Below are 25049 nucleotides of genomic sequence, written 5' to 3' on the forward strand. Positions count from 1 at the left end.
AAATCATGCAATTCTTTAATATTTTCTAGCAGCCAATATACCCATTCAATCAAAGGTTCTCACTCTGCTTTAACCTGTGACCTTTAAAGATAAGAATTTGTTGGCAGAATGTTGTGATTTGTTCAATATGACTTTAGTGTCTGGTACTAACTCCACCAATTTGGTATGTCTATTTCAACAGTAAGTATTATAAATTTCAAATCTGTACTAATTCTTTCATCATCCTTTTGGAAGGTTTGGCTTGCGGATGATATCTTGATATCGACACATGATTCTCCCTTCTCAAATAAAAAATAATCTCTAAACTATTGTGCCAGAAACTTTGAACCATTTTGTGACAGGAGACATTTAGATTTGCCTACATTTTTAAGATAACAATCCTGAATGACTTGTATTATTATTTTAGAAATGGTATTCTTCAAATGATACAGTCTGATTAATTTTGCCCATACTACAAGAACAAGTAAACAGGCCATACGTTACAGACCTCTAGACAGTGGACATTACATGACTACTACCACTAAATCATACAAACCACTCAGAGTAATAACAGGATACAGTGTAATGGCTGGATTTTTGTGTTGTCCTCATCATTTCATCATCATTCATGAAAGTGGCGAGATTGGACTGAGCAAATGTTGGGAATTTGTACGGGCACTGATAACTGCACAGCTGAGTGACCCACAAACCGAATATCATCATCATCATCTTAGTGGTGTCTTAGTCAGGGAGTAGAAATGCATATGTTGGAAAGATAAAAAGGAAGGGCAGGCCGGTCAGATGTCCTTCCATAAACTATCTATAACATTGCCAACAAGTATCATAAGATTGTGAGCTCAATACTTCTACTATCAACTTCTTCTGAGTCCCTTCACTCCGATATCTAGCTCATAAGGAATTCTCAAAGTCAGTGTAAAAATCAAATTCTTTCAAATGCAACACACCCCATTGAAGAACATCAGTTTCAAACTGAGTTATTATGACTCTCACGCTTTTCTGGTCACTCCAATGGAAAAGGAAAGTGCCATTAAATGACTTTAAGAATATGATGAGCTGTTCTTGTCTCATTGGTTTAAATAAAGGAAACCGATTATTTAAAGTTGTACTCATTACAGAGGTTTATTACACCCACCAATTGTTATTATAACTATTGTTTGTGATTCTCTCTTTCAATACTTTCCTGCCTTCCCCTGCCACTAATACAGGATGTATAATCTAGAAGGGACAGCGCTAGCCTCTGGTATTGGGGATCCAGGGTTCCAACTCAGGTAGGAGGAAAGACTTTTCCTTGTTGCAGTCCCTCCAGGACAGTTCCAGGTCCACTCAGCCAGCTGTCAATACGAGTACCACAGCAAAGGGTGGCCAGGTTGAGGGACACGTTACCCCTGCACCTCCTAGTGCTGTCATGGGTAGGAGGGCTCCACTCTATCGGCAATCAGGCTGAAAGTCCAATCACAGGCTTGTGCCACAGTCCCTGATAAAGATGATGGAGGAAATAATTGAAAGCTTGGGATTTTCTCTGAATTTGATGTGTCACATTAACCGAGAACTTTTTATCTAGTCACTGCAAAGTCTGTGAAAGATGCAGGTGCTGAGTGGCCATCCGTGCATGTGCAGTTTCATCAGATGGCTGTTTGAACGGTCTCAACATTCTGTTGATGCATGCCACACAAAGTGATTGCACAATGAGCTACAGATCATTGCACTTTACTAAGGCATCATCACAAAGCAGGTGAAAGGAAAAAGGTCCAGCATACTGGACATCAATATTTTGCATCATCTTTGAGATAAATAATGATTTTCCACTACCCACGTGATCACCTGATATCACAGAGGGGTGTGAAGATAGTGTAATGTAACACAGAAATCAACTGAAAATTTAAAAAAGGCCCCATAAATACAGATGAAGGTGTCATTCCTACAACATAAAGACTGTTGCATCTGGTATTACACCCGAAGTTTCCCACTAAATGAGTATTCTTTAATTATTATCCAGCTTTTGCATTAAAATCCATTATTATCATCATTTTGTGAAATCTATTGTAATTTATCCATTTTTTAATAGATTTAAATAATTTCCATGGAAAATATTTTATTTTTGAAACAAGAATTGCTATTTTGTCAGATAAAGAAATGGTTAGAGACCACGGCTGTTCTATGAAATAAATTGTTGATGGTGTACAGGAACCAGCCACAAATTGGTGTTAGGTTACTTTATCAAAAAGTATCATTGCTGATCGAAAATTTTTCACAATTCATCACCAGACAGTTTTCTCAATGGTTTCATCAAAACAAATTATACATTGGTTTCCTGTGAGCTGCCCAAGGGTAAACAGTAATTCACAATTACAAATGTGTAACCAAAATTGTTACACTACAGTTTTGTGTTGGAATGCAAATTACGAAGAATGTCCATCTGGTACATTTGCTTTTGCATTGAAATCATTGAGAATATATTCTGTTGCAAGAAAACCGAAAAAACAAATGAGCCAGATGGACCTTTCACATAAGCTGCATTTAAACACAAATCTGTAGTGCATCATTTTGGTTGCAAATTTGTAACTGTGACTTATTGTTTCTCCTAGGGCAACTCATACGAAACAACGTATAAATTGTTTTGTTGAAAGCATGGAAAAAACCATCTGATGATGACTTGTAAAAAATTTGAGAGCAGTAATGATACTTTTTAAATGAGGTAACCTAAAAATTTGTGGCTGGTTGCTGTAAACCATCAACAGTTTAAGACTTGCTATTCCAAAAGTGATTCTTTTAATACTGATCATTCAAAGGGCACATAAAACATCAGCATCATCCATATACGTGTTCAATATTATCCCTCGAGATCACAATGAATAAACCCAATATACGGAAGAATTATTATGAAATGAAGTAAATGATTTTCAATTTACAATTTAATTGTGACAACAACTTAGAATACTAGCACATCTGCATCACTTTAACAGTATCAGTTTCTTAATCCAAAGAAAGTAGTGCACAACAGTGATGTTACTCATTAAATAGTGATACACTATATCTGTAATGATGCACTTATTTATTTCATTAATTTACACCACATTTGTAAATAGCAACATAAAACTGTTAAAAGTAAAGATATATCTGACACCAGCTACAGGTTGTAAATGACATACTCTGATACAATGAACAAAAACTATCAGTTGTTGGTTGACTGAAATTATGAACACGAACCTCTGACTCACTCCGTTGTATGGCACTTTGTGCCTGAGAATTAGGCAGCTGCAGTGGGGTGGAGTGAGTAACAAACAACCATTTCACACAGTATTTAACATTCAGAAGATCATACCTGTGTACTATCAGAATTATGGTCCAAATTTTTGTGATGGGGCTGATATCTTCTTAGTGTGCTTTTTTCTCTTTAAAATATGAGACCAGATTGGTGATACCCCATTAAATTTGGGGCATGTAGATGATCAAATAAAATTTCTTCCACTGATATATTGGCCGCGTATCATCCAGCCATCCTCAGAGTAAATTGCAAGATTGATGAGAAGGTGCCAAGCGTGGCCTTATATACTCCACCGCGGCAGTACATGCCTGCGAATTACAGATGCTCGTCAGCAGCAAAGAACTATGCTTACACACTTGCCACCTGTGGTGGAGGCGTTCAGACATTCAATTTGCTTATCGATGTATGTTCAATGGTGATGACACCATGACGACTTCTCTGCAGTTTAATTATCCCAAGAGCTGGATTCCCTGCTTTGTCCAAATTAAAACCATTACCTCTACTTATTAAATTATTAGCTAATGTAATCTCTATAGCTTCCTTGAAGACAGAATTCCTAAAGGAAGAGGTGGATGTTAGAATCTTCACATTACTGTAGTTCATGGAATGCTTTGTATCAATACAATGTTTGACCACATTTGACTTGTCCGGTTGTGATAAGCATATGTATCTTCGATGTTCCACATATTTCTCATGAATGGTGCATGTCGTTTGACCTATGCATGACTTCTCACAATTTCTACAAGGAATCTGATACACACCCGCCTTATGAAGCAATAAAACACCCTTTACAGAACCGAGTAAAGCTGCAAGCTTCGTTGGACCTATCTTTGAGGAAAGAGCACCCACATAGGGAAAAAAAATGCACTTGATCTGAAGGAATTACTATCTTCTTCCCCATTACATACCTGCACTGAATGCTCTATGAGTTTGTTGTGGAGAAAATCCATTTACTTTAAAAATGCTCGAGGTATGTGAGCTCTTCTTGCAAATTATCTTTGTCAGATAAACAGTGCAGCCTACGCACTAAGGATTTAAGGACACCTATGATCTGTGAAGGGTGATGGCAGCTATTGGCATTTAGATGTAGATTTGTATGTGTAGGTTTACAATATATGGGATGTCCTAACGTGCCATCAAATTTACGGCGAATGACAACATCCAAAAAGGGGTGGTAGCCATCTTTTTCTATTTCGATAATAGCATGGATAGAATTTAAATGCTCAAGAAATCAATGCAATTCATCCATCCCATGCGGCCATACTACAAATTTGTTGTCCAGTACCTCCAGAAGGCCACTGATTTAAAACATGCGCAGTCCAGTGTCTTATCCTCAAAGTCTTCCATGAATAAATTAGCTACCGGAGGAGAGAGGGAGCTCCCATAGCCACTCCGTCAACCTGCTCATAAAATTCACCATTAAAGAGAAAATATGATGACAAAAGCACATGTTCACATAAGGTTGTGATGTTCTTATCAAAATGTTGGCCAATAAGAGATAAAGAGTCCTTTAAAGAGGATTAATTACATTGATTTCTTGAGCATTTGAATTCTATCAGTGCTAGCATCAAATTTACGATGGAAATAGGAAAAGATGGCTGTCTCCCCTTTTCGGATGTTGCCATTCACCATAAATTTGATGGCACATTAGGACATCCGATATTTCGTAAACCTACACATAAATTTATTGCTTCATCAGGCAGGTGTGTATCAGATTCCTTGCGGAAATTGTGAGAATTCATACATAGGTCAAACAACACGCATGAGAGATGTGTGGAACATCAAAGATACACACCCTTATCACAGCCAGACAAGTCAGCTGTGGCCAAACATTGTATGAGCATTACGTATTATTACAGGGCATTCCATGAACTACAGTGATGTGAAGATTCTAACATCCACCTCTTCCTTTTGGGATTCTGTCTTCTAGGAAGCTATAGACATTAGATCAGCTAATAATTTAGTAAATGGAGATAATGGCTTTAATTTGGACAAAGCATGGAATCTGGCTCTTGGGACAATTAAACTGCAGAGAAGTCATCATGGTGCCATCACCACTGAACATACATTGATAAGCGAATTGAATGTCTGTACACCTTCACCACAAGTGAGTGTGTAAGCGTCTTTCTTTGCTGCCAACCAGTGTCTATAACTCGTAGGCATGTACTGCCACAGTGGAGCATATAAGGCCATGCTTGGCACCTCGTCGTCAGTCTTGCAACTTACTCTGAAGATGGCCGGATGATACATGGCTGATATATCAGTGCAAGAAATTTTATTTGTGCAGCTGTATGCCTGAAATTTAACGTATTATACATTACACTGCGAAAAGTTGAAAATGCACTGGTTGGTGATGTTTCCTTGTGCATTCAACACACAGTTCTGAAATCTGACAAGGAATTTCAGCAAAGATTTCATTCAAGTTACTGAAACAGGTGAGTCTTTGTTGCTCTTGGGTCTCCACTAAACGTGATCCCCCAAGAGATTTGTATAGAACAATATCATTGAAGTTGTTGTGTTGTTTCAAAATCCATTAGTTTTCTCCTGATTTACAACTGACTGACTTCCAAACATCAAGCACCTGTAATCATTATCTTTCTCATTCACCTCAATGAAAAAACGTTAAAAATCTTACAGAGTCTATGTCATTTCTAAACTGGATTTCTGTACCCTTGATTTAAGCCATTGGTAAACACATCCTGTTCTGATAAAAAAACAGTAACATATGCTTTAAATTTTATTGATGAATCTGTTTATAGCAGAAAAAGACTGGCATATTTGTGAGAAATAGATCAGATAAGATTCAGTGTTAAATTATTATTTCTCACCTTATTCTGTGTAGTCTATAATTAGTTTTAAATTGACTGAACAATTAGAAAAAGTATTCACTTGTTGCACACAGTGTAAATGTAATTTATGGTTCAAAAACTGAATACTCACGGTATGGATTGAAGCAACCCAGAACTTCTGTCCTCAGTGCAATGATATGGTGGTATTCCTGAGGCACTATACGTAGGAAGCGTGTCCTTATGGGATGAACAAACATGTTCTTGTGTGGAGTGTCAGAATCAAAGTTTGCTGGGAAAATCTTTAAGAAAACAAGAGGAAAGTGAATGTTTTATCAAAAAGTGATATGATATTAAAATACATTATTACATTTTCCATGTTTCCACTTTTTGTTGTACTGTGTAATTACAATGTGAAAAATTAGTACAAGAATTGATGTCTCTCTCTCTCTCTCTCTCTCTCTCTCTCTCTCTCTCTCTCTCTCTCTCTCTCTCTCTCTCTCTCTCTAAGACAATCAATAAAAATCTTTTAGTACAGATCTATTACATCTAAAGCTACACTAAGATATCCAAATGTACATTTAACAGTGGTGTTATGAAATACAAGTTGTTGTCAAGCTATCAATAATTCTAGGCAGGCACAGAACAACTAAGAAGCTCTCAAAATTAAGCTGGAAGCTTTTATCATCAATCATGCTGTGAGAAAACAAATAAAATTTTCAGTATAATGAAATGGCTTCTATTTTAACTAACATCAATAAAAATAATTACTTTTTTCATACAAATTTTTGTTATCTTAAAAAACAATGAAAATAAATTAACTGTGGCTCTAAACAATGTAAAATATCATACTCATATGAAAGCAAGAACACTAACACGGACATGACCATTTGTAAAGTAGATCGAACTACAGGTGCTTCACAGGGGATGTTGAAGCCATTAATTTGTTGAATTAATCCAACATTATTCACTTTTGTTGTACATTAAAATTCCTTCTTAGTTAGACAATTATTTTTGGATTGGACAGCCATTTTCGAAATGTTAATGTTCATGGAGCATAGCCAGTGTGCAACTATTCCCTGCCATAAGTGTACTGACTGTGAACCACCATGAACAGCTGCATTTCTACTATAATTTGTAAATCATCACAAAAAGCAGTACTCATGTGAGTTCACTGCCATTTCATGAGGTTGGTGACTTCCTCTGGATGTAGACTTGAAATGCCTGTGTAAGCTGAAACTACTTGCATAACAAAGAAGCGCTATTAACAAACATTCCATCCTAATTGCAAAATGTTGCCTTTATTCATGAAAGCAACAGTTTTTATTGAAAGATTATATGGTTGAATAGTATAAGTCCATACACTTCACAAGAAACTGAATTAGATGCCTACCTAATAGTGTATAACATTTCATTCAACCCTGACACAATTCACGGCAGGGATTGTTGAAAACCAAAAGAGTTGCGCAGCCATCCTGATGCATCACTATCAAACCACTAAATTAACAAGATTGGTCATAAATAGGGTACATGACAGAAACATCTTACTGATGGTATCTCAGGTGAGATCAATAGGAACAACAGCAGGTGACTTAGGAACTACATAAGCACTGTCAGGATCATGTAGTTTTTGTAAAACCATTCTGAGCAAATACTGAGTTGGGTCAATGCATTATTGATGGTACAGACTGCCTGTGGGGTGCTGTAGGTAAAAAGGGTACACATGATCGGATGGTAGGTTTTTACATCACTTGTGATGAGAGACACTGACAGACATATAAGGGGCTCCATTTCAATCCATGTCAATGCAACTGGCTTGTATCATCAAATAACATAACTTATCACTCCATTTGACCTTTTTGTGTGCTTATAACACCCACTAGCAGTCCCACAATGGAAGTGTTTCTTTGGAGATGCCAGTCTCCCTACTGCATATGGTATTCATATAACTCTTTGATATAGCGAACAATGAAAAGTCCCTTGTCTACATAACTTGAAAGATAGCACGTCTCATGCCACCATGGTACCAGTTATTAGTTCAATTCACATATGGAGCACAAGAAGAAATTGTTTAAAAACCTCTGCACAGGCTGTAATTAATCAAATCTTCTCACTGCAATGCCTACAGGAGTGAAACATAGTAGATTGTATTCCTACGTTCACCATTTAAAGCTGATTCTTGAAACTTTGTATGGAAGCTTTCTCAGGATAGTTTGTATTGATCTTCAAGTGTCTGCCAGTACAGCTCCTCCAGCATCTCCACGACACTCTCACACAGGACAAACAAACTTGTGACTATTCATAATGCCCTCCTCTCCATATGTTCTATACACCCCATTAGTCCATATTGGTATGGGTGTCAAACAATTGAACAACATTTTAGAATGGGTAATACAAGTGTTTTCTAAGCAATCTCCTTTGTAGACTGATTGGATTTCCCTATTTCCCTAGTAATCTGCCAAATAATCTTGTAAATCAGCCAAAGCGATCATTCCATTTCATATCCCTATGAATTATTATATGCAGGTATTCGTATAAGTTGACAGATTCGAACTGGGACTCATTGATATTGTTGTCACAGGATACTGCATGTTATTATTATCATTTTAGATGAAAAATTTTGCTTTTCTGAGCATTTAAAGCAAGTTGCTAATCTTTGCACTACTTTGAAATCTTATCAACATTTGACTGACATTCCAGTAACATGAATGCTGATTTATTCCTTTTGTCACTGTGACAGAAGTAGCCACCTGCAGCTCAGTTGCTCTTGAGTGTATATGCTGTGTCATAATTTGCAACAAATGAATGAAATACACAAGCAACAACTTTTTAAGTAACAGTTCCAATTCATTAGTCAGATAGAAGAACAAAATTACTATTTATCAGTTCAAGACGTAAAGTCTGTAAATGAGCCTGCAATCATGTTATGGCACTTATTTGTAAAGTCTGCCTTGGTCACAAAAAATGTACAATTTATAATTCTCAGTTTTGGCCACTGACATTTTCACATCTGTTACAAACAGAAAACTAGTGGTGTACTGCTGGTGGCCAGCATACAGCAGTTTGGTTAGTGATTATGTGTCAGCCAGCAATGCAACAATGAGGAGACTGGGCATTATCCTGCAAGCTCCACCACAGGAAAACAAAAACTTCTTACAGAGAAGCCACAAGGCAGGACCACTGAGATTCCACTCTGAATGTGCCATCAGCTTTCAAGATTTTAATTGATAGTCACTCTCTTGTTAATGCACTTACACTTACGGTATTGTTTAATTGTTTGTCATCCTGCAAGGTTTTGATTTATAGATGTGATGTTACTTTTAAATTTTTTATTCTGACTCTTACACAATTTGCCAGGCTAGTAGCTTTCTATCATTAATCTTCACACATTTTATATGGATTTTTTTCCCACACTTTTGATGTCTATGATGTTTCATTGTCAGATTCCCATTTTGCCATGTTAAGTAATTTTAAGTAATGATGATGCATATGTCATTTAACCATTGTATTTACAATACTGGTGACCCCTGTACCGTTGCATTAGTGCCTTCTACTGGCCTCAGTTATTTTTATAAACAGTGGACATATTCAGGTCACCACCGGCACTTATGACTAGATAAATAGATTCTGATACTTGCATCAGAATATTTTTGTGGTATTCGTAGCTGGTATGCATTGCTGTTAATCATGTTAATATTTTTATTTTACTTATGTGTCACTGTAATTAGTACAAGTTTATATGCCAACTAGCTCTGCAGATGATGAAGAAATTGATGAAATGTATGATGAGATAAAAGAAATTATTCAGGTAGTGAAGGAAGACGAAAATTTAATAGTCATGGGTGACTGGAATTCGAGAGTGGGAAAAGGGAGAGAAGGAAACATAGTAGGTGAATATGGATTGGGGGTAAGAAATGAAAGAGGAAGCCGCCTGGTAGAATTTTGCACAGAGCATAACTTAATCATAGCTAGCACTTGGTTCAAGAATCATAAAAGAAGGTTGTATACATGGAAGAATCCTGGAGATACTAGAAAGTATCAGATAGATTATATAATGGTAAGACAGAGATTTAGGAACCAGGTTTTAAATTGTAAGACATTTCCAGGGGCAGATGTGGACTCTGACGACAATCTATTGGTTATGAACTGTAGATTAAAACTGAAGAAACTGCAAAAAGGTGGGAATACAAGGAGACTGGACCTGGATAAACTGACTAAACCATAGGTTGTACAGAGCTTCAAGGAGAGCATAAGGGAACAATTGACAGGAATGAGGGAAAGAAATACAGTAGAAGAAGAATGGGTAGCTCTGACGGATGAAGTAGTGAAGGCAGCAGAGGATCAAGTAGGTAAAAAGACGAGGGCTAGTAGAAATCCTTGGATAACAGAAGAAATATTGAATTTAATTGATGAAAGGAGAAAATATAAAAACGCAGTAAATGAAGCAGGCAAAAAGGAATACAAACGTCTCAAAAATGAGATTGACAGGAAGTGTAAAATGGCTAAGCAGGGATGGCTAGAGGAAAAATGTAAGGATGTAGAGGCTTATCTCACTAGGGGCAAGATAGATACTGCCTACAGGAAAATTAAAGAGACCTTTGGAGAAAAGAGAACCTCTTGTATGAATATCAAGAGCTCAGATAGAAACCCAGTTCTAAGCAAAGAAGGGACAGCAGAAAGGTGGAAGGAGTATATAGAGGGACTATACACGGCGATGCACTTGAGGACAATATTATGGAAATGGAAGAGGATGTAGATGAAGATGAATTGGGAGATACGATAATGTGTGAAGAGTTTGACAGAGAACTGAAAGACCTGAGTCGAAACAAGGCCCCGGGAGTAGACAACATTCCATTGGAACTACTGACGGCCTTGGGAGAGCCAGTCCTCACAAAACTCTACCATCTGGTGAGCAGGATGTATGAGACAGGTGAAATACCCTCAGACTTCAAGAAGAATATAATAATTCCAATCCCAAAGAAAGCAGGTGTCGACAGATGTGAAAATTACCAAACTATCAGTTTAATAAGTCACAGCTGCAAAATACTAATGTGAATTCTTTATAGACGAATGGAAAAACAGGTAGAAGCCAACCTTGAGGAAGATCAGTTTGGATTCTGTAGAAATGTTGGAACACGTGAGGCAATACTGACCTTACGACTCATCTTAGAAGAAAGATTAAGGAAAGGCAAACCTATGTTTCTAGCATTTGTAGACTTAGAGAAAGCTTTTGACAATGTTGACTGGAATACTCTCTTTCAAATTCTAAAGGTGGGAGGGGTAAAATACAGGGAGCGAAAGGCTATTTACAATTTGTACAGAAACCAGATGGCAGTTATAAGAGTCGAGGGGCACGAAAGGGAAGCAGTGGTTGGGAAGGGAGTGAGACAGGGGTGTAGCCTCTCCCCGATGTTATTCAATCGGTATATTGAGCAAGCAGTAAAGGAAACAAAAGAAAAATTCGGAGAAGGTTTTAAAATCCATGGAGAAGAAATAAAAACTTTGAGGTTTGCTGATGACATTGTAATTCTGTCAGCGACAGCAAAGGACTTGGAAGAGCAGTTGAACAGAATGGACAGTGTGTTGAAAGGAGGATATAAGATGAACATCAACAAAAGCAAAATGAGGATAATGGAATGTAGTCGAATTAAGTCGGGTGGTGCAGAGGGAATTAGATTAGGAAATGAGACACTTAACGTAGTAAAAGAGTTTTGCTATTTGGGGAGCAAAATAACTGATGATGGTTGAAGTAGAGAGGATATAAGAAGTAGTCTGGCAATGGCAAGGAAAGCGTTTCTGAAGAAGAGAAATTTGTTAACATCGAGTATTGATTTAATTGTCAGGAAGTCATTTCTGAAATTATTTGTACGGACTGTAGCCATGTATGGAAGTGAAACATGGATGATAAATAGTTTGGACAAGAAGAGAATAGAAGCTTTCAAAATGTGGTGCTACAGAAGAATGCTGAAGACCAGATGGGTAGATCACATAACTAATGAGGAGGTATTGAATAGAATTGGAGAGAAGAGGAGTTTGTGGCACAAGTTGACAAGAAGAAGGGACTGGTTGGTAGGACATGTTCTGAGGCATCAAGGGATCACCAATTTAGTATTGGAGGGCAGCGTGGAGGGTAAAAATCGTAGAGGGAGACCAAGAGATGAATACACTAAACAGATTCAGAAGGATGTAGGCTGCAGTACGTATTGGGAGATGAAGAAGTTCGCACAGGATAGAGTAGCATGGAGAGCTGCATCAAACCAGACTCAGGACTGAAGACCACAACAACAACAACAACAACAACAACAACATGTGTCACTAGGCCAGCTGTAGACATTCCTTCCGCTAATTGAACTTACTTGGTTACACCACAGTTTTTCTATTTGTAACAGATCTGAAGATAGCAATGGCCAAGACCAGTGACTGTGCATTGTACAATTTTTGTGATCAATACGGACTTTTTCAAATAAAATTACTATTCTAGCTTGCGTACATGGTGTTACCTTCTTTGGGAGACACCCAGAGTTGAGTTCTGTATTCTGAAGCCAAAAACCTCTAGCAAAATGTCAGCAGATAAAAGATAGTTTTTTCGTAACTAATTTTATAAAATACATTTTGTTTCAGATAATTCCATGATTGATATAATTAACCTTTTTCTTTTACTTATCCACCTTACAATAACCTGCAGGTCAAATCTTGAGGCATAAAGAGCCCCCCCGACACTAGCTTTGTTTACTTTTATTGAGGATATTAGGGAAAGGAGATCAGTGTGTGTGAGTGTATATAAAATAAATAAGTTGTGAATTTTGTAATGAAAGTGTTATATAATATAATAGGGATACATACTTTCATTCTGATTAAAAGCTAGCTTTGTATATTCAGTAAACTGGGTTAAAAAAAAGAGATAGATTGCTTAAAGTCTTTATGTACAAAATTTAGCATTTATTACAGAAACAAATAAGAAGTATTGTATGCTTATACATTACTTACTTTCTCCATTCGCTTCTCATCCTGAACAGGGTTCCAAGTTAAACCATCTAGACTGTATAAAACCTTAAATGATTCAGTCCAGCTATCACTGCTGGGAGCCCCTTGAGTGATTATACCAGTCACAATGCTTGGTGTAACGAAATCAATCTACAAGAAATCATACAGTGTTATTCACATAAATATATGCAGTCAGGAATCAGTAATGATCAGTTCAGTTTCTTATTTCATTTCCTTATTTTGCTTGGCATGAAGAGCAATACTAAATAAGAAATGTGTTTTGTATTTGATTACAGTACCACTTATACATAAAACATGATACTCCACTACAGAAAATCAGCTGTATCAGTTCTTGCATATGTCGAAAGGGTATTTCAAATGTTCCAAGGGAAAAAGAACAGTACAGAATTATACATATCTACATTAAGGAAATGCTACAAAATTTCAAGGCAGAAAATTATGTTGCTTATCTATGTGAATCAAGCATTAGTCAATGTGTGAATCACTGACAATAAATCAAGAACTCATACTCAGTCAACAAATACAGCATCTGAAGATAAGATTAAAAGCATCTAAATTAGTGAAAGTAACACAGAAGAATAGAATGATACAGAAAAAATTACACAGAAAATAAGGAAAATAAGACTTATGCTCTACTGGCACATTCCAAGAATGAGTTCTAGTGGACTGGCTAGAGAAACTTTTCAGTATTTTGACAAATTATATGATAAACCCAACTGGTATAGGAAAGTGCATGATGACCTAGAAGAAACTGGCGTAAACAAACAAGAATTTGAAGACAGAACAAAATATATTAAAGAATTAAAGATGGGAAGGTCTCCAATGCAAAAAGTGCCAAACAGGCAGAGAAGAAAATAGAGAAGAGAGGAAAGAAAAAGGTGAAGAGATAGAACAGTACTGGAGAAGGTGCAAAGCTAGCTCAGTGGCTTAAAATGGTCCTTAGCTTGCCTCCAGTGAAAGAAGAAGAATGAAACAAATCCAAAATTATAAATCAATATAGTTTAACATTATGAAATGCGAAGACTAGGTAATATAGGCATAGCAAATGTGAGAGAAGCATACATAAGGAATGTATGGAACTGATATCAAAAAGCTTGCTGTGTCTGTTATTAGGAGATCATACACACTTAATGTGTAAGCATTCTGTCGTGAATCCCTATGAACAAAATTGTTCATTAAGAGTAATACTGTTCCTCCTCACTGGCTTTCTTTACTGACAATGTTGGCATTAAATTTTTATCAACACAGTGAGACCATTTTAAAAATAAAATCAGATATTAGAAATATAGGACCAAAGCTGTACTGTACCATATTTTTTGCATATTGGAATATGGAATCAAGGAATGTGTATAGAAAACAGAAAAATCAGACAAGAAAACGTCATGTGGAATGAGATGACACAACACACAGTTAGTTTTGATAAATCATTGGGACAATGAAAAGACACATTATTTTCAGATATTCATAGACAATGCCTCATTACAGAACACAGAAAGAATCTACTGATACATCTACCCATGCAACTGTGATTTTATGAAGGAAAAGAATACGTAATAATTATATGGTGGTGATAAAAAAATTCCAATATGAGTGCATTGCAACAATGTATATCCAACATAGCATTGCTCCAATGTGGGTATATGAGCCCTGAAATGTGTCTTTCTGACATGTGTGGAATAAATACAGAAATGTGAACCATGCCATTGTTATAACCAAATGCACCCAAACAAGATCAATGTGCTTTACTCTTTTCTTGGCTGTCAAAGGACAAACACCAGTACACATCCATTGGTGAATGAAGAATGTGGATTGGTACCATGTCTTTGGGAGATGCTCAATCAACCACCCTATAGTCCTGATCTCTGCCAATGTGATTATCATGCCTTTGGTCCCTTAAAAAAGGCCGCAAAAGGTCGATGATTCCTGTTGGACGAGAATGTGAAGCAGGCAGTTATAAACTTCCTCAAGCGACAGGACATGGTGTTTTACCAAACACATATCTTCAACCTGTTGTGTCAGTGAGGTAATTGCCTCGTTGGTCAAGGTGATTTTTCTTCATTGACATAATACCAATTCTGGACAGTAACACATCCAAACTGAAACTTTTTGATCATCCCTTATATAAGATAAAGATAATGGGCCAGAAGTTGCATTATATGTGGAAAAGAGAGAGAGAAAGAAAATAAGTAGTGTGAGGGCTAAAATACATGGTCACAAAGCACGTAATCATGACATGTTTGTAGAGATTGAGTTTATGACAACGTTTATTTTAAAGAGCCCAACAATATTTCACCTGAAGCCACTGGCTGGTATCACTTATGCCTGGCACCCAAGCCCCATCTTTATTGAGACGAGCCTGAGATGGTCCAAAAGCATAAATATCACCATTCAGAACTGAAGAAGCAGTGAGCTGTTCATCATACATCATACCATTTTCAAGGCCCATGACTTCCACACATTCTGGAGCTGTAACAAAAAAATGACATAAGGCAAAAAAGGTAAAGTTCAACAACTGTGTTACCAAGATGTCAGTTCCAAATGAATTCAGTCTCAAGGAAAGGAAACATGTAGTATTACATAATACAAACCTGCTGGTGTAGTCGGAAGTGGAAAGCTCGCTTTTGTTGTGATGGTGGTCAGAGACTCTGAGCAAGTAAAAACTTCTATCTTCATTGCTATTCCTTCATGCCAAGTTTTAGGATTCACTCGAATATAGCGTGCTTCAACTGGTACAGCAAAAATCTGCTGCACAGTTCGTGTATCATCAATGGGCCCCCTGAAAATCTACAGCAGAATCTGAGGTAACTTAAAATATCACATATATATTAATATTTAATACTATCATAAAAATATTTTGCACTATTACAACTAAAGTTTTCATTACAGAGACAAGACATGGATTCTAATCATTAACTAAATGTTGAAGTCAATATCAATGCAAACACTTTTTGTCAGGCACAAAAATCTTTAGCAAAGAAACACATCCTACAGTACAAAGTAATTAGCAGGCTGTTTGTGTGAAGTTCTGGCTGAATGACAGGTGTTCATGAGTTTGAACAAAGAAAAATATCATGAGTTTGACATAGAAAAATATTGATAGTAAAATAGTATCTCCATTTTACCATCACTATATGGCCAAACAAAATCACTAACTTCGCCAACACTTTTGGGGCTATTTATCTGGTTCACATACATTTCACCTACATCCCTCATTTGTTTAACTCACATTTTTTAATTATTGACTAATTTTTTTTTAATTATGTGGTCCACTACAATTAACAGAATTTACTTGGGTTTTGTAAGGTTTTTCTTTTCTTTTTCTCCTTTCCCACTAGTTTCTGAGGTACCGGTACCAATAAAATGTAAACTGCATGGAAGAGTCAAAATAGTACAGGTAATGATTCACCAAATAATTGCACTGAGGAGTTAATTCCTTGAGGACAATAAAAAGGATTGTGGAAGGTTCACACTTTAGAGCTGCCACTCATAAAAATATGGAGTCCACTTGGTCAGCTAGAAGCCCACAGACTGTAATTTTATGAGCATGTTTTCCCAGTATTCCCCTTCATTCCTATAATTATTCTTACAGTTCCTGCTCATCTGAGCTCCTTTGTGGAGACTGACAGTCACCTATACTGATCCGAGAAGCTGGGAGAAAAGGAGCACAGCAAAATAAGTCAGGGGTCAATTTGTGTGAAAAATAGATTTTGTACACAGTGTTTGAGAATCACACTCTGAAGAAGATGAGGAAGTTAATTTTCCACACAATTTTAATTTTGACGATAAACTCCTTACTAATATATAGCAAAGTAACAGGAAAACGTCAAACAATTTTTCAAATTATGCCAGCCACTTGTGATATCTTGGTGAGAGAAGAGATCTCGAACTACAATCATGTACATCGAAACATTACAGACTATGGACCAGGAACAATTTCCTGAAAACAATATTGTGAGAGACACAGGGAGTAAAAAAGGACAGTGTTTAATGTGCTCTCAGACAGACTAGATGTTGACTTGAAAAGTGTGGCAGTGAAGTATGCGTACTCACAAATCCATTATAACAATCTGGAATGCTGCACAGATATTAATTTACAATTGTGCACAAACATTTTGTACAGGCGTGCCGCTGACACTTTTGACCCTACTGCACTCTTACTTGAACAGCTCCAGTGTCGTCAGTCCGGTAGTGATACCGCTGGCCATCAGTGCTGGTCAGTACATGGTAGCTGGTAACATATTGGTCTGTTCCTGGCACTCCAGACATCTCTATACCATACAATGGCTGTGATGACCCAAGATCTATTTGGAGATACTGATCTCCGTCAATGGTGCTCGATTTCCATCCAGCACCTGTAAACCATGTACATAAAATTAAGGATTACTGAAATTTAAAAAGCATCAACAATATTAATTTTAACCTACTAAAAGTTCTTATTCACTCAGTCGAGGAATGCTAAAATTTAAAATCTAAACATCAATACTGTTAATTTGCAGTTTATCATAAAAACATTATTGCTCTAAATCTTTTAAAAATTCCTTTCCTGTCCATGCATCAAGATAATATTCAAAATAATGGTTTTATGTTTTAATAAATCCTTATATCTCTATTATTTACATATTAATTGCAAGTAGTTAATATCAAAAACACCAGATACAAGTAATTTAAAGAGAAAAATAATGTGTTCCCTGAATTACAAAATTAAAGGTTGGGAAATATACAGAAGCACTTATGCACATGTTAGGAAGGGAATATCTAATGTTCAGAAGTACAGTAACAGCATATAACTTCAATTTTGATGCCACTCACCTGGTGTCTCCAGAACAGCTGTTTCAGTAACATCCTTTTCATCAGAGGTAGTCAGTTTTATTTGTGGGAGTGAATTCAACAGTCTCTGGAACCTACAAGTAATTAGAAATAGTAAGTTTCTGGTATGATAAGTTATTTCTCCCGCAAAAATTTCCGATAACAGATACAAACCCTGTTTCTGGTTCACTATGTCATATGTTTGTTTTTACCCTACGTTCTTTCTGTATCTACAAAGCATCTTACGAGTCTTGTATGATTATTTTAAATTCTTAAGCTGTTTGGGACATCCTGCAAAACATCTTTTTTGTTAGGTAAAATGCAGTCAACGTCATTTTAGTTTCATTAGGTCCTCACCAAGTTGATTTTCTACTCGTTTTCTTCTGGAAGAATGTTTTAAGGATTAACATGTGATCTTTCCCAGAAAATTCTTCTAATGTAAAGCATTTACCTTTCTTGGTATTATATCTGCAGTTTCTCACCGAAGAATCATTTTAAGGGGCTTTTTCCTAAATCAAAATGGAGCATTATGGTGCTCAGACTACAACGATTTAGCGTTCTTTTTTCCACTTCTTTTAACCCTAATACATTCCATTTGAGATTATTTAATTTCTTGGTCAACTACACTAATCTATCTTCCTTAGAAGTAGTTGAGTTTGTAAGATTGATATTATAATCAATTTAAGCATTGTAAGATTCATGTTGTAATCAATTTAAGCAATCTTGATATAGCAGATTGTAGGCACAGAAGTAGTTGGGCATGGTCCATGGGATGAAGCCATTATCAAATTCATCTCAATCCGTTACACCCAAGTCATGTCTTAGTGCTTCTAAATTTTAGAGCCTGGAACAAACATCGGCATGTCACCTGATGAGCAAATGCCATCAAAGACACAGCTAATTCTGTCATTTAGCAGCGGTTATCTACACATCTGGTCCAGAGAGTAGCTGACTTTCACTCAGCATACTATCTGCAATTTGGATTGGTGAATGTGCCACTCATTTTTGTTTCTCATAAAGCAATCCATCAGGATTGTTACCATATGCAAACTAACAGCTATAGAGCCTTCTTGATACCCCCAATTCTCACTATTGTGTAATGTAGGGCCACCCTTCAGTTCTTCGTAATGTAACTTTTTGCAGCTAGTAAGTAATCCTAATACATGAAATAGTTGTCTTGGTTCAAGTACTATCAGTGTGAATTATACTATACAACTGATTTAGCATTGGTGCTTCAAGCATGATACTTCGGTGCTACTATCTATCACATATGGAGTGAATAATCACCAGAGAGTTATGCTTTCTTCAGGGAAACATGTGGCTTGCCTTGCATCAAGAGCTGCTTCTGTGTGATATGTATACCAGATGTCTATGCAAGCTATTCCAAGAACTCAGTTTTTCACTACTCAAAAACCTATCTACTAGGTTAAATATGCAAATAATATCTCTACAGTTATGCCACAACTAGTGGATATTGTATCCATGTATTGTGAAAGATTACTTGCTCAGTGAGATGACGGCACCGATCAGCAATGAGGATACAGGGAAGATGATGGAGCACACCATTCCACTTCCTCACTGACAGATGTAGGCGTATAACAAGGATGGACTCCAACCACTTGAAACAACTGCTGTGAGTGTGGGAATTGTGCTTGTGAGAATGTGTGTGTGTTTTCTGCTTCACAAAAGGGACTTTGTCTGAAAGCTTCAGTATTTTAACACTCTTTTTCATTCTTCCTCTCTGCAGCTCAATGTGTCCTCTATGAGGTGAGTAGCAAGCTACCACTTCTATACAGTTATCAATTCTGTCTTTATTAGATACAGGAAAATAAGATGGTCCTCTTTGCAGAATATGCCTTACTGCAGTCACCAGTAAATGGTATATCAGAAAAATTGATCTACTATTGCAGGTTCAAAGTGGTTAAATATGGGCTCCTCAGTGATGTTTCGACTAAAAAAATGTCTTGCTTATACAGTAAAGTATGTCCCAAACTACTATCTCTATGACTCTTCTGTAATACCATATCCCAGTTATTTGATCCACCATTCAGTCTGCTGTTCATCGTGCTTTCATATTTCTGCAATCCAATGCATTAAATATCTAGTTCTTACGAGTCTTACAACTCTATCTTAATGTGGCAGCTTTACATGTACATAATTAGCTGCCAAGTGTGACTTTCATTAGTTCATACACAACTCCAGTTCACATGTACCTGGATCAGGCAGAAGTACCTACAACGTATGGATTCATCACTGACAATATTTACATCAGAATAGACTTCATCTCTCATGGGTAATTAAGGACATACTTAGTACCCAACATACTTAAATACATACATAATTACAGACGTTTAGTTATTTTGAATTTTAACATATGTTCACAGTTTGTATGTCAAAAGTTCTGTGACAGTATAAAATGCATTTTCAGCAAACCAGCTACACAGTTTTCTTTGAAATTATTTTCAAGGCATCGGCCACACCAAGGGTGGTAGTTCAACTAAGATTTGTAGAGAGTTGAGGTGAAGGCAATGGCATGATGAACCATCCCTGTTTCTTCTTCTCTTATTATCAAATCTATTCATCAAGAATCAGCAACATTAATGGGCACGGGTCTCTCTGAAGTAAAATATTCCAGAGGTAAACTTGGTTCGAATTCGGATCTCCGGGCGGAACCTACTTCGAAGAGATTCAGGCTGAAAGGAATTTTCAGGCTGGGAACATGGAACGTTAAGAGTTTGAATAGGCCTGGAACTTTCCAGACAGTATTAGATGAATTACATAGATACGTTGTAGACATTACAGCTATTCAAGAAACTCGGTGGCAGAGGGAGGGTAGCATAAAGAGGAGTAACTATACATTTTTCTATGGAGGTGCAGAAGCTCACAGTTTTGGAACAGGTTTCGCAGTACAGAGAAAAGTGCTTCATGCAATCAGAGATATAAGGTTCATTAGTGACCGACTTTCAGTTAAAGTGTTGTCTGGCAGGTGGAATAGACTAGTAGTAATTAATGTACACACACCAACTGAGGACACTGAAGAGGTTGTTGTTGTTGTTGTTGTTGTTGTTGTTGTTGTTGTGGTCTTCAGTCCTGAGACTAGTTTGATGCAGCTCTCCATGCTCCTCTATCCTGTGCAAGCTTTTTTCATCTCCCAGTACCTACTGCAACCTACATCCTTCTGAATCTGCTTAGTGTATTCATCTCTTGGTCTCCCTCTACGATTTTTACCCTCCACGCTGCCCTCCAATACTAAATTGGTGATCCCTTGATGCCTCAGAACATGTCCTACCAACCGATCCCTTCTTCTGGTCAAGTTGTGCCACAAACTTCTCTTCTCCCCAATCCTATTCAATACTTCCTCATTAATTATGTGATCTACCCATCTAATCTTCAGCATTCTTCTGTAGCACCACATTTCGAAAGCTTCTATTCTCTTCTTGTCCAAACTATTTATCGTCCATGTTTCACTTCCATACATGGCTACACTCCATACGAATACTTTCAGAAATGACTTCCTGACACTTAAATCAATACTGGATGTTAACAAATTTCTCTTCTTCAGAAACGCTTTCATTGCCATTGCCAGCCTACATTTTATATCCTCTCTACTTCGACCATCATCAGTTATTTTGCTCCCCAAATAGCAAAACTCCTTTACTACTTTAAGTGTCTCATTTCCTAATCTAATTCCCTCAGCATCACCCGACTTAATTAGACTACATTCCATTATCCTTGTTTTGCTTTTGTTGATGTTCATCTTATATCCTCCTTTCAAGACACTGTCCATTCCATTCAACTGCTCTTCCAAGTCCTTTGCTGTCTATGACAGAATTACAATGTCATCGGCGAACCTCAAAGTTTTTATTTCTTCTCCATGAATTTTAATACCTACTCCGAATTTTTCTTTTGTTTCCTTTACTGCTTGCTCAAGTTGCTTTATGAATGTCCTTCCTTTTGAAATATGTGCTCTCAACAATCATGTCTTTTGAAACAGCAACATTAACCACCCTTGTGCCATTATCATTTGAAATGTTATGCAAACTTTCTTTCCCAATTGTAGGCCGGAATGATTCCTCCTTCCTTATCTTCGCATTAAAATCACCTATGATTAATTCTGTATCGTACGAGGAGAACTCATCCCACAGTTGATCATTTAACAAGAGGTTGTTAAAGATGACTTTTATGAAAAACTAGATCAACTGTGGGATGAGTTCTCCTTGTACGATACAGAATTAATCATAGGTGATTTTAATGTGAAGATAAGGAAGGAGGAATCATTCTGGCCTACAATTGGGAAAGAAAGTTTGCATAACATTTCAAATGATAATGGCACAAGGGTGGTTAATGTTGCTGTTTCAAAAGACATGATTGTTGAGAGCACATATTTCAAAAAGAAGGACATTCATAAAGCAACTTGGGTCTCTCCGGATGGACACACCTGAAACCAAATTGATCATGTTCTTGTAGATTGGAGATGGCACACTAGTATAGAAAATGTTAGGACTTTCAGGGGAGCTGACTGTGATTCTGATCATTTTCTTGTAGTTGTCAAAGTTCATCAACGGCTATCTACAGCAACATCAAGGTGCACGTGCAGAACTTGTTTGGTTCAACACTGACAAGCTAAATGATGAAAACTTTATAAGAAGGTACATGATAGTAATTTCAAATAGGTTTGATGCTCTCAAGACACACGAAGATCAAGACAAGGATGTAAATAAACAGTGGATCACTGTGAGGAATAATATCAAAGAGGCAGTGAAGGTCACAATAGGTACAATTAAGAAGAACAGGAGGAAACCGTGGTTTTATGAGGAATGTAAGAAATTGGTAGACGAAAGGAGAAAAGCGCAATTAGATTGGGGTAGAATGGGAGACAGAAAACGAGAGGAGTTCTTGAACATGAGAAGTGAAGTTGGTCGTAGGCTACGGGCAAAGAAGAGGGATTATTTGAACAATAAAATTAAAAAAATGGAAACAAACAGTAAAACAAGAAACATTAAGGAACTTTAACTAGACATAAATGAGTATAGGAAGGGGTTCAAGGCTAGGACAAATGCACTTTGAGGGGATGCCGGGGGGATACTGACAGACCCCAGTGCTATGTTAAGTAGATGGGGGGCGTATTTTGAGCATATATTAAATGTACACCAGGAAGCAGGAAATGAGCAGGCATACAAAATACATACAGCAGGACCCCTGATACATGAGCCAACATTAAAGGAAGTAAGAGATGCAATCAACAAATTGAAAAACCATAAAGCACCAGGATCAGATTGCATAACTGCAGAATTAGTTAAAAATGGGGGACAGAAATTGGTGGAAGTAGTTCACAAAGTGATAATTAAAGTACGGAACTCAGAGATGATAGCTGAAGAGTGGCAGGAGTCGATTCTAATCTCAGTTTTTAAGAAGGGTGACAAAATGGACTGTAGTAATTATAGAGGGATATTGCTATTACCAGTATGTTCCAAAATTTTCTCGAATATTCTGCTAAGCAGGCTTACACCATATGCAGATGAAATTGTGGGGGATTACCAAGCTGGCTTTCAGAGGAACTGATCAACTATAGACCAAATATTCACCCTGCATCAAATTTTGGAAAAGAAATGGGAATAACAATAAACCAGTTCATAATCTTTTTATAGATTTTACAAAAGCATATGATTCAGTATTGCAATAAAAATTGTACAGAATTCTTTTGGAACTTGGAATACCAAAGAAGTATGTTAGACTTATAGAAGTGAGTTTGAAAAACACAAAAGGTAGAGTACACGTGGGGAAATTGGAGTCAGAAGAATTTGTAATAAAGAACGGACTTAAGCAGGGAGATGCCCTGTCTCCGCTACTTTTTAATTTAGTCCTAGAATATATTGTATGAATGGCAGCAGATAATTCATAGGGTGTGGAGTTAAATGGAAATATTAAGATATTAGGGTATGCAGATGATCTAAACATCATTACGATAGGAAAGAATCTGTAACAGCAAATGCGAATGTGTTAACCAAGGCTAGTGAAGATGTAGGTCTAAGGATAAGTGAAGACAAAACTAAATACCTGGTTACCACTAGAATGCCAACAGCAGTAGATCAGGAAATGTTAAGAGTTGGAGACACGCAGTTTGAAAAAGTGAAAACATTTAAGTATCTAGGCGTGGACATCACTTCAAGAAATGGGATTGAATCCGAACTGAAGAAGAGATTACGGGCGGGAAATGTGTGCTACTTCTCACTGAATAGATTAGTTTCATCATGGATATTGTCTAGGAATTTAAAGATTAGAATATAAAAAACTACTATTCTACCAGTTATGCTGTATGGATGTGAGACTTGCTCTCTCACTGTGCAAAATGAAAAGTCATTTTGAGTATTTGAAAACAAAATTTTGAGGAAAATTTTCAGAACAAAATGGGATGACATTAGCAGAGAGTGGCAAAAACTGCATAACGAAGAGGTTCATGAACTCTGTTCAAGCCCTGACATAACCAGTATTATTAAATCACGTAGGCTGCGATGGGCGGGTCACGTAGCTCGAATGGATGAGGGCAGGGCAGTGCGCAGAGTACTGGTAGGGCACCTAGAGGGAAAACGTCCTGTGGTGAGACCGAGGTGTAGATGGGAGGACAATGTGAAGGCTGATTTGAGGAGCCTAGGTATTGAAGGTGAATGGAAGGAAATAGCCCAAGACAGGGACGGATGGCGAAAATACTTTGCTGCGGTAATGGACTCTCGAGTCTGGTATGACCAGTGTGAGTGTGAGAGAGTTGACCTTGGATGACTGGGCTGCTTTTACCAGTCTGTCTTGGAATGTCCATTTTATTTTTTATTAGTGCTGTTGAATATCTTCTCTTACTTGAAACTCTTTTACATTCAAATTTCTTTACAGGGTGGTTATAATTAAATTTTTGCTACTTGAGAAGGACCCGCATGAAAAAGGAGTGATCATAGGCTAATGAAACTTCATGAAAATATCTGTAAGAACATATGCAGGGGAAGCAATGAATAAACCACTGAAGGAAACGCATTTTAATACCAGCATGAGAGGGTAACATTTGATAACTGAAAACAATGTTTACGTTTCAGGTCACAAATGCTGCTCAATGTGATCACCATCTGCATGCATAACAGCCTGGAACTGCACTACAGATATCATTTCACAATTGTCCGCAGACCTTTGAGCAGTGGACC

At 37.1% G+C, this 25049-nt stretch overlaps 1 protein-coding gene across 1 annotated transcript in view; it reads right to left on the reverse strand.

Moving 5' to 3' along the window:
• The window catches only part of LOC126473497 (hemocytin), a 568134-nt gene that overhangs the window by 215266 nt on the left and 327819 nt on the right, over positions 1–25049 (reverse strand). The window contains exons 42-47 of the mRNA XM_050100583.1: positions 17866–17957; positions 17215–17408; positions 15645–15840; positions 15350–15522; positions 13039–13185; positions 6206–6353 (exon numbers count right to left, since the gene is read on the reverse strand). Coding sequence (XP_049956540.1) covers positions 6206–6353; positions 13039–13185; positions 15350–15522; positions 15645–15840; positions 17215–17408; positions 17866–17957 — 950 coding nt within the window. The remainder of the gene's footprint in view (positions 1–6205; positions 6354–13038; positions 13186–15349; positions 15523–15644; positions 15841–17214; positions 17409–17865; positions 17958–25049) is intronic.

This window comes from Schistocerca serialis, chromosome 4 (assembly GCF_023864345.2).
Source record: "Schistocerca serialis cubense isolate TAMUIC-IGC-003099 chromosome 4, iqSchSeri2.2, whole genome shotgun sequence".
NCBI classification, from domain to species: Eukaryota; Metazoa; Arthropoda; class Insecta; order Orthoptera; family Acrididae; genus Schistocerca; species Schistocerca serialis.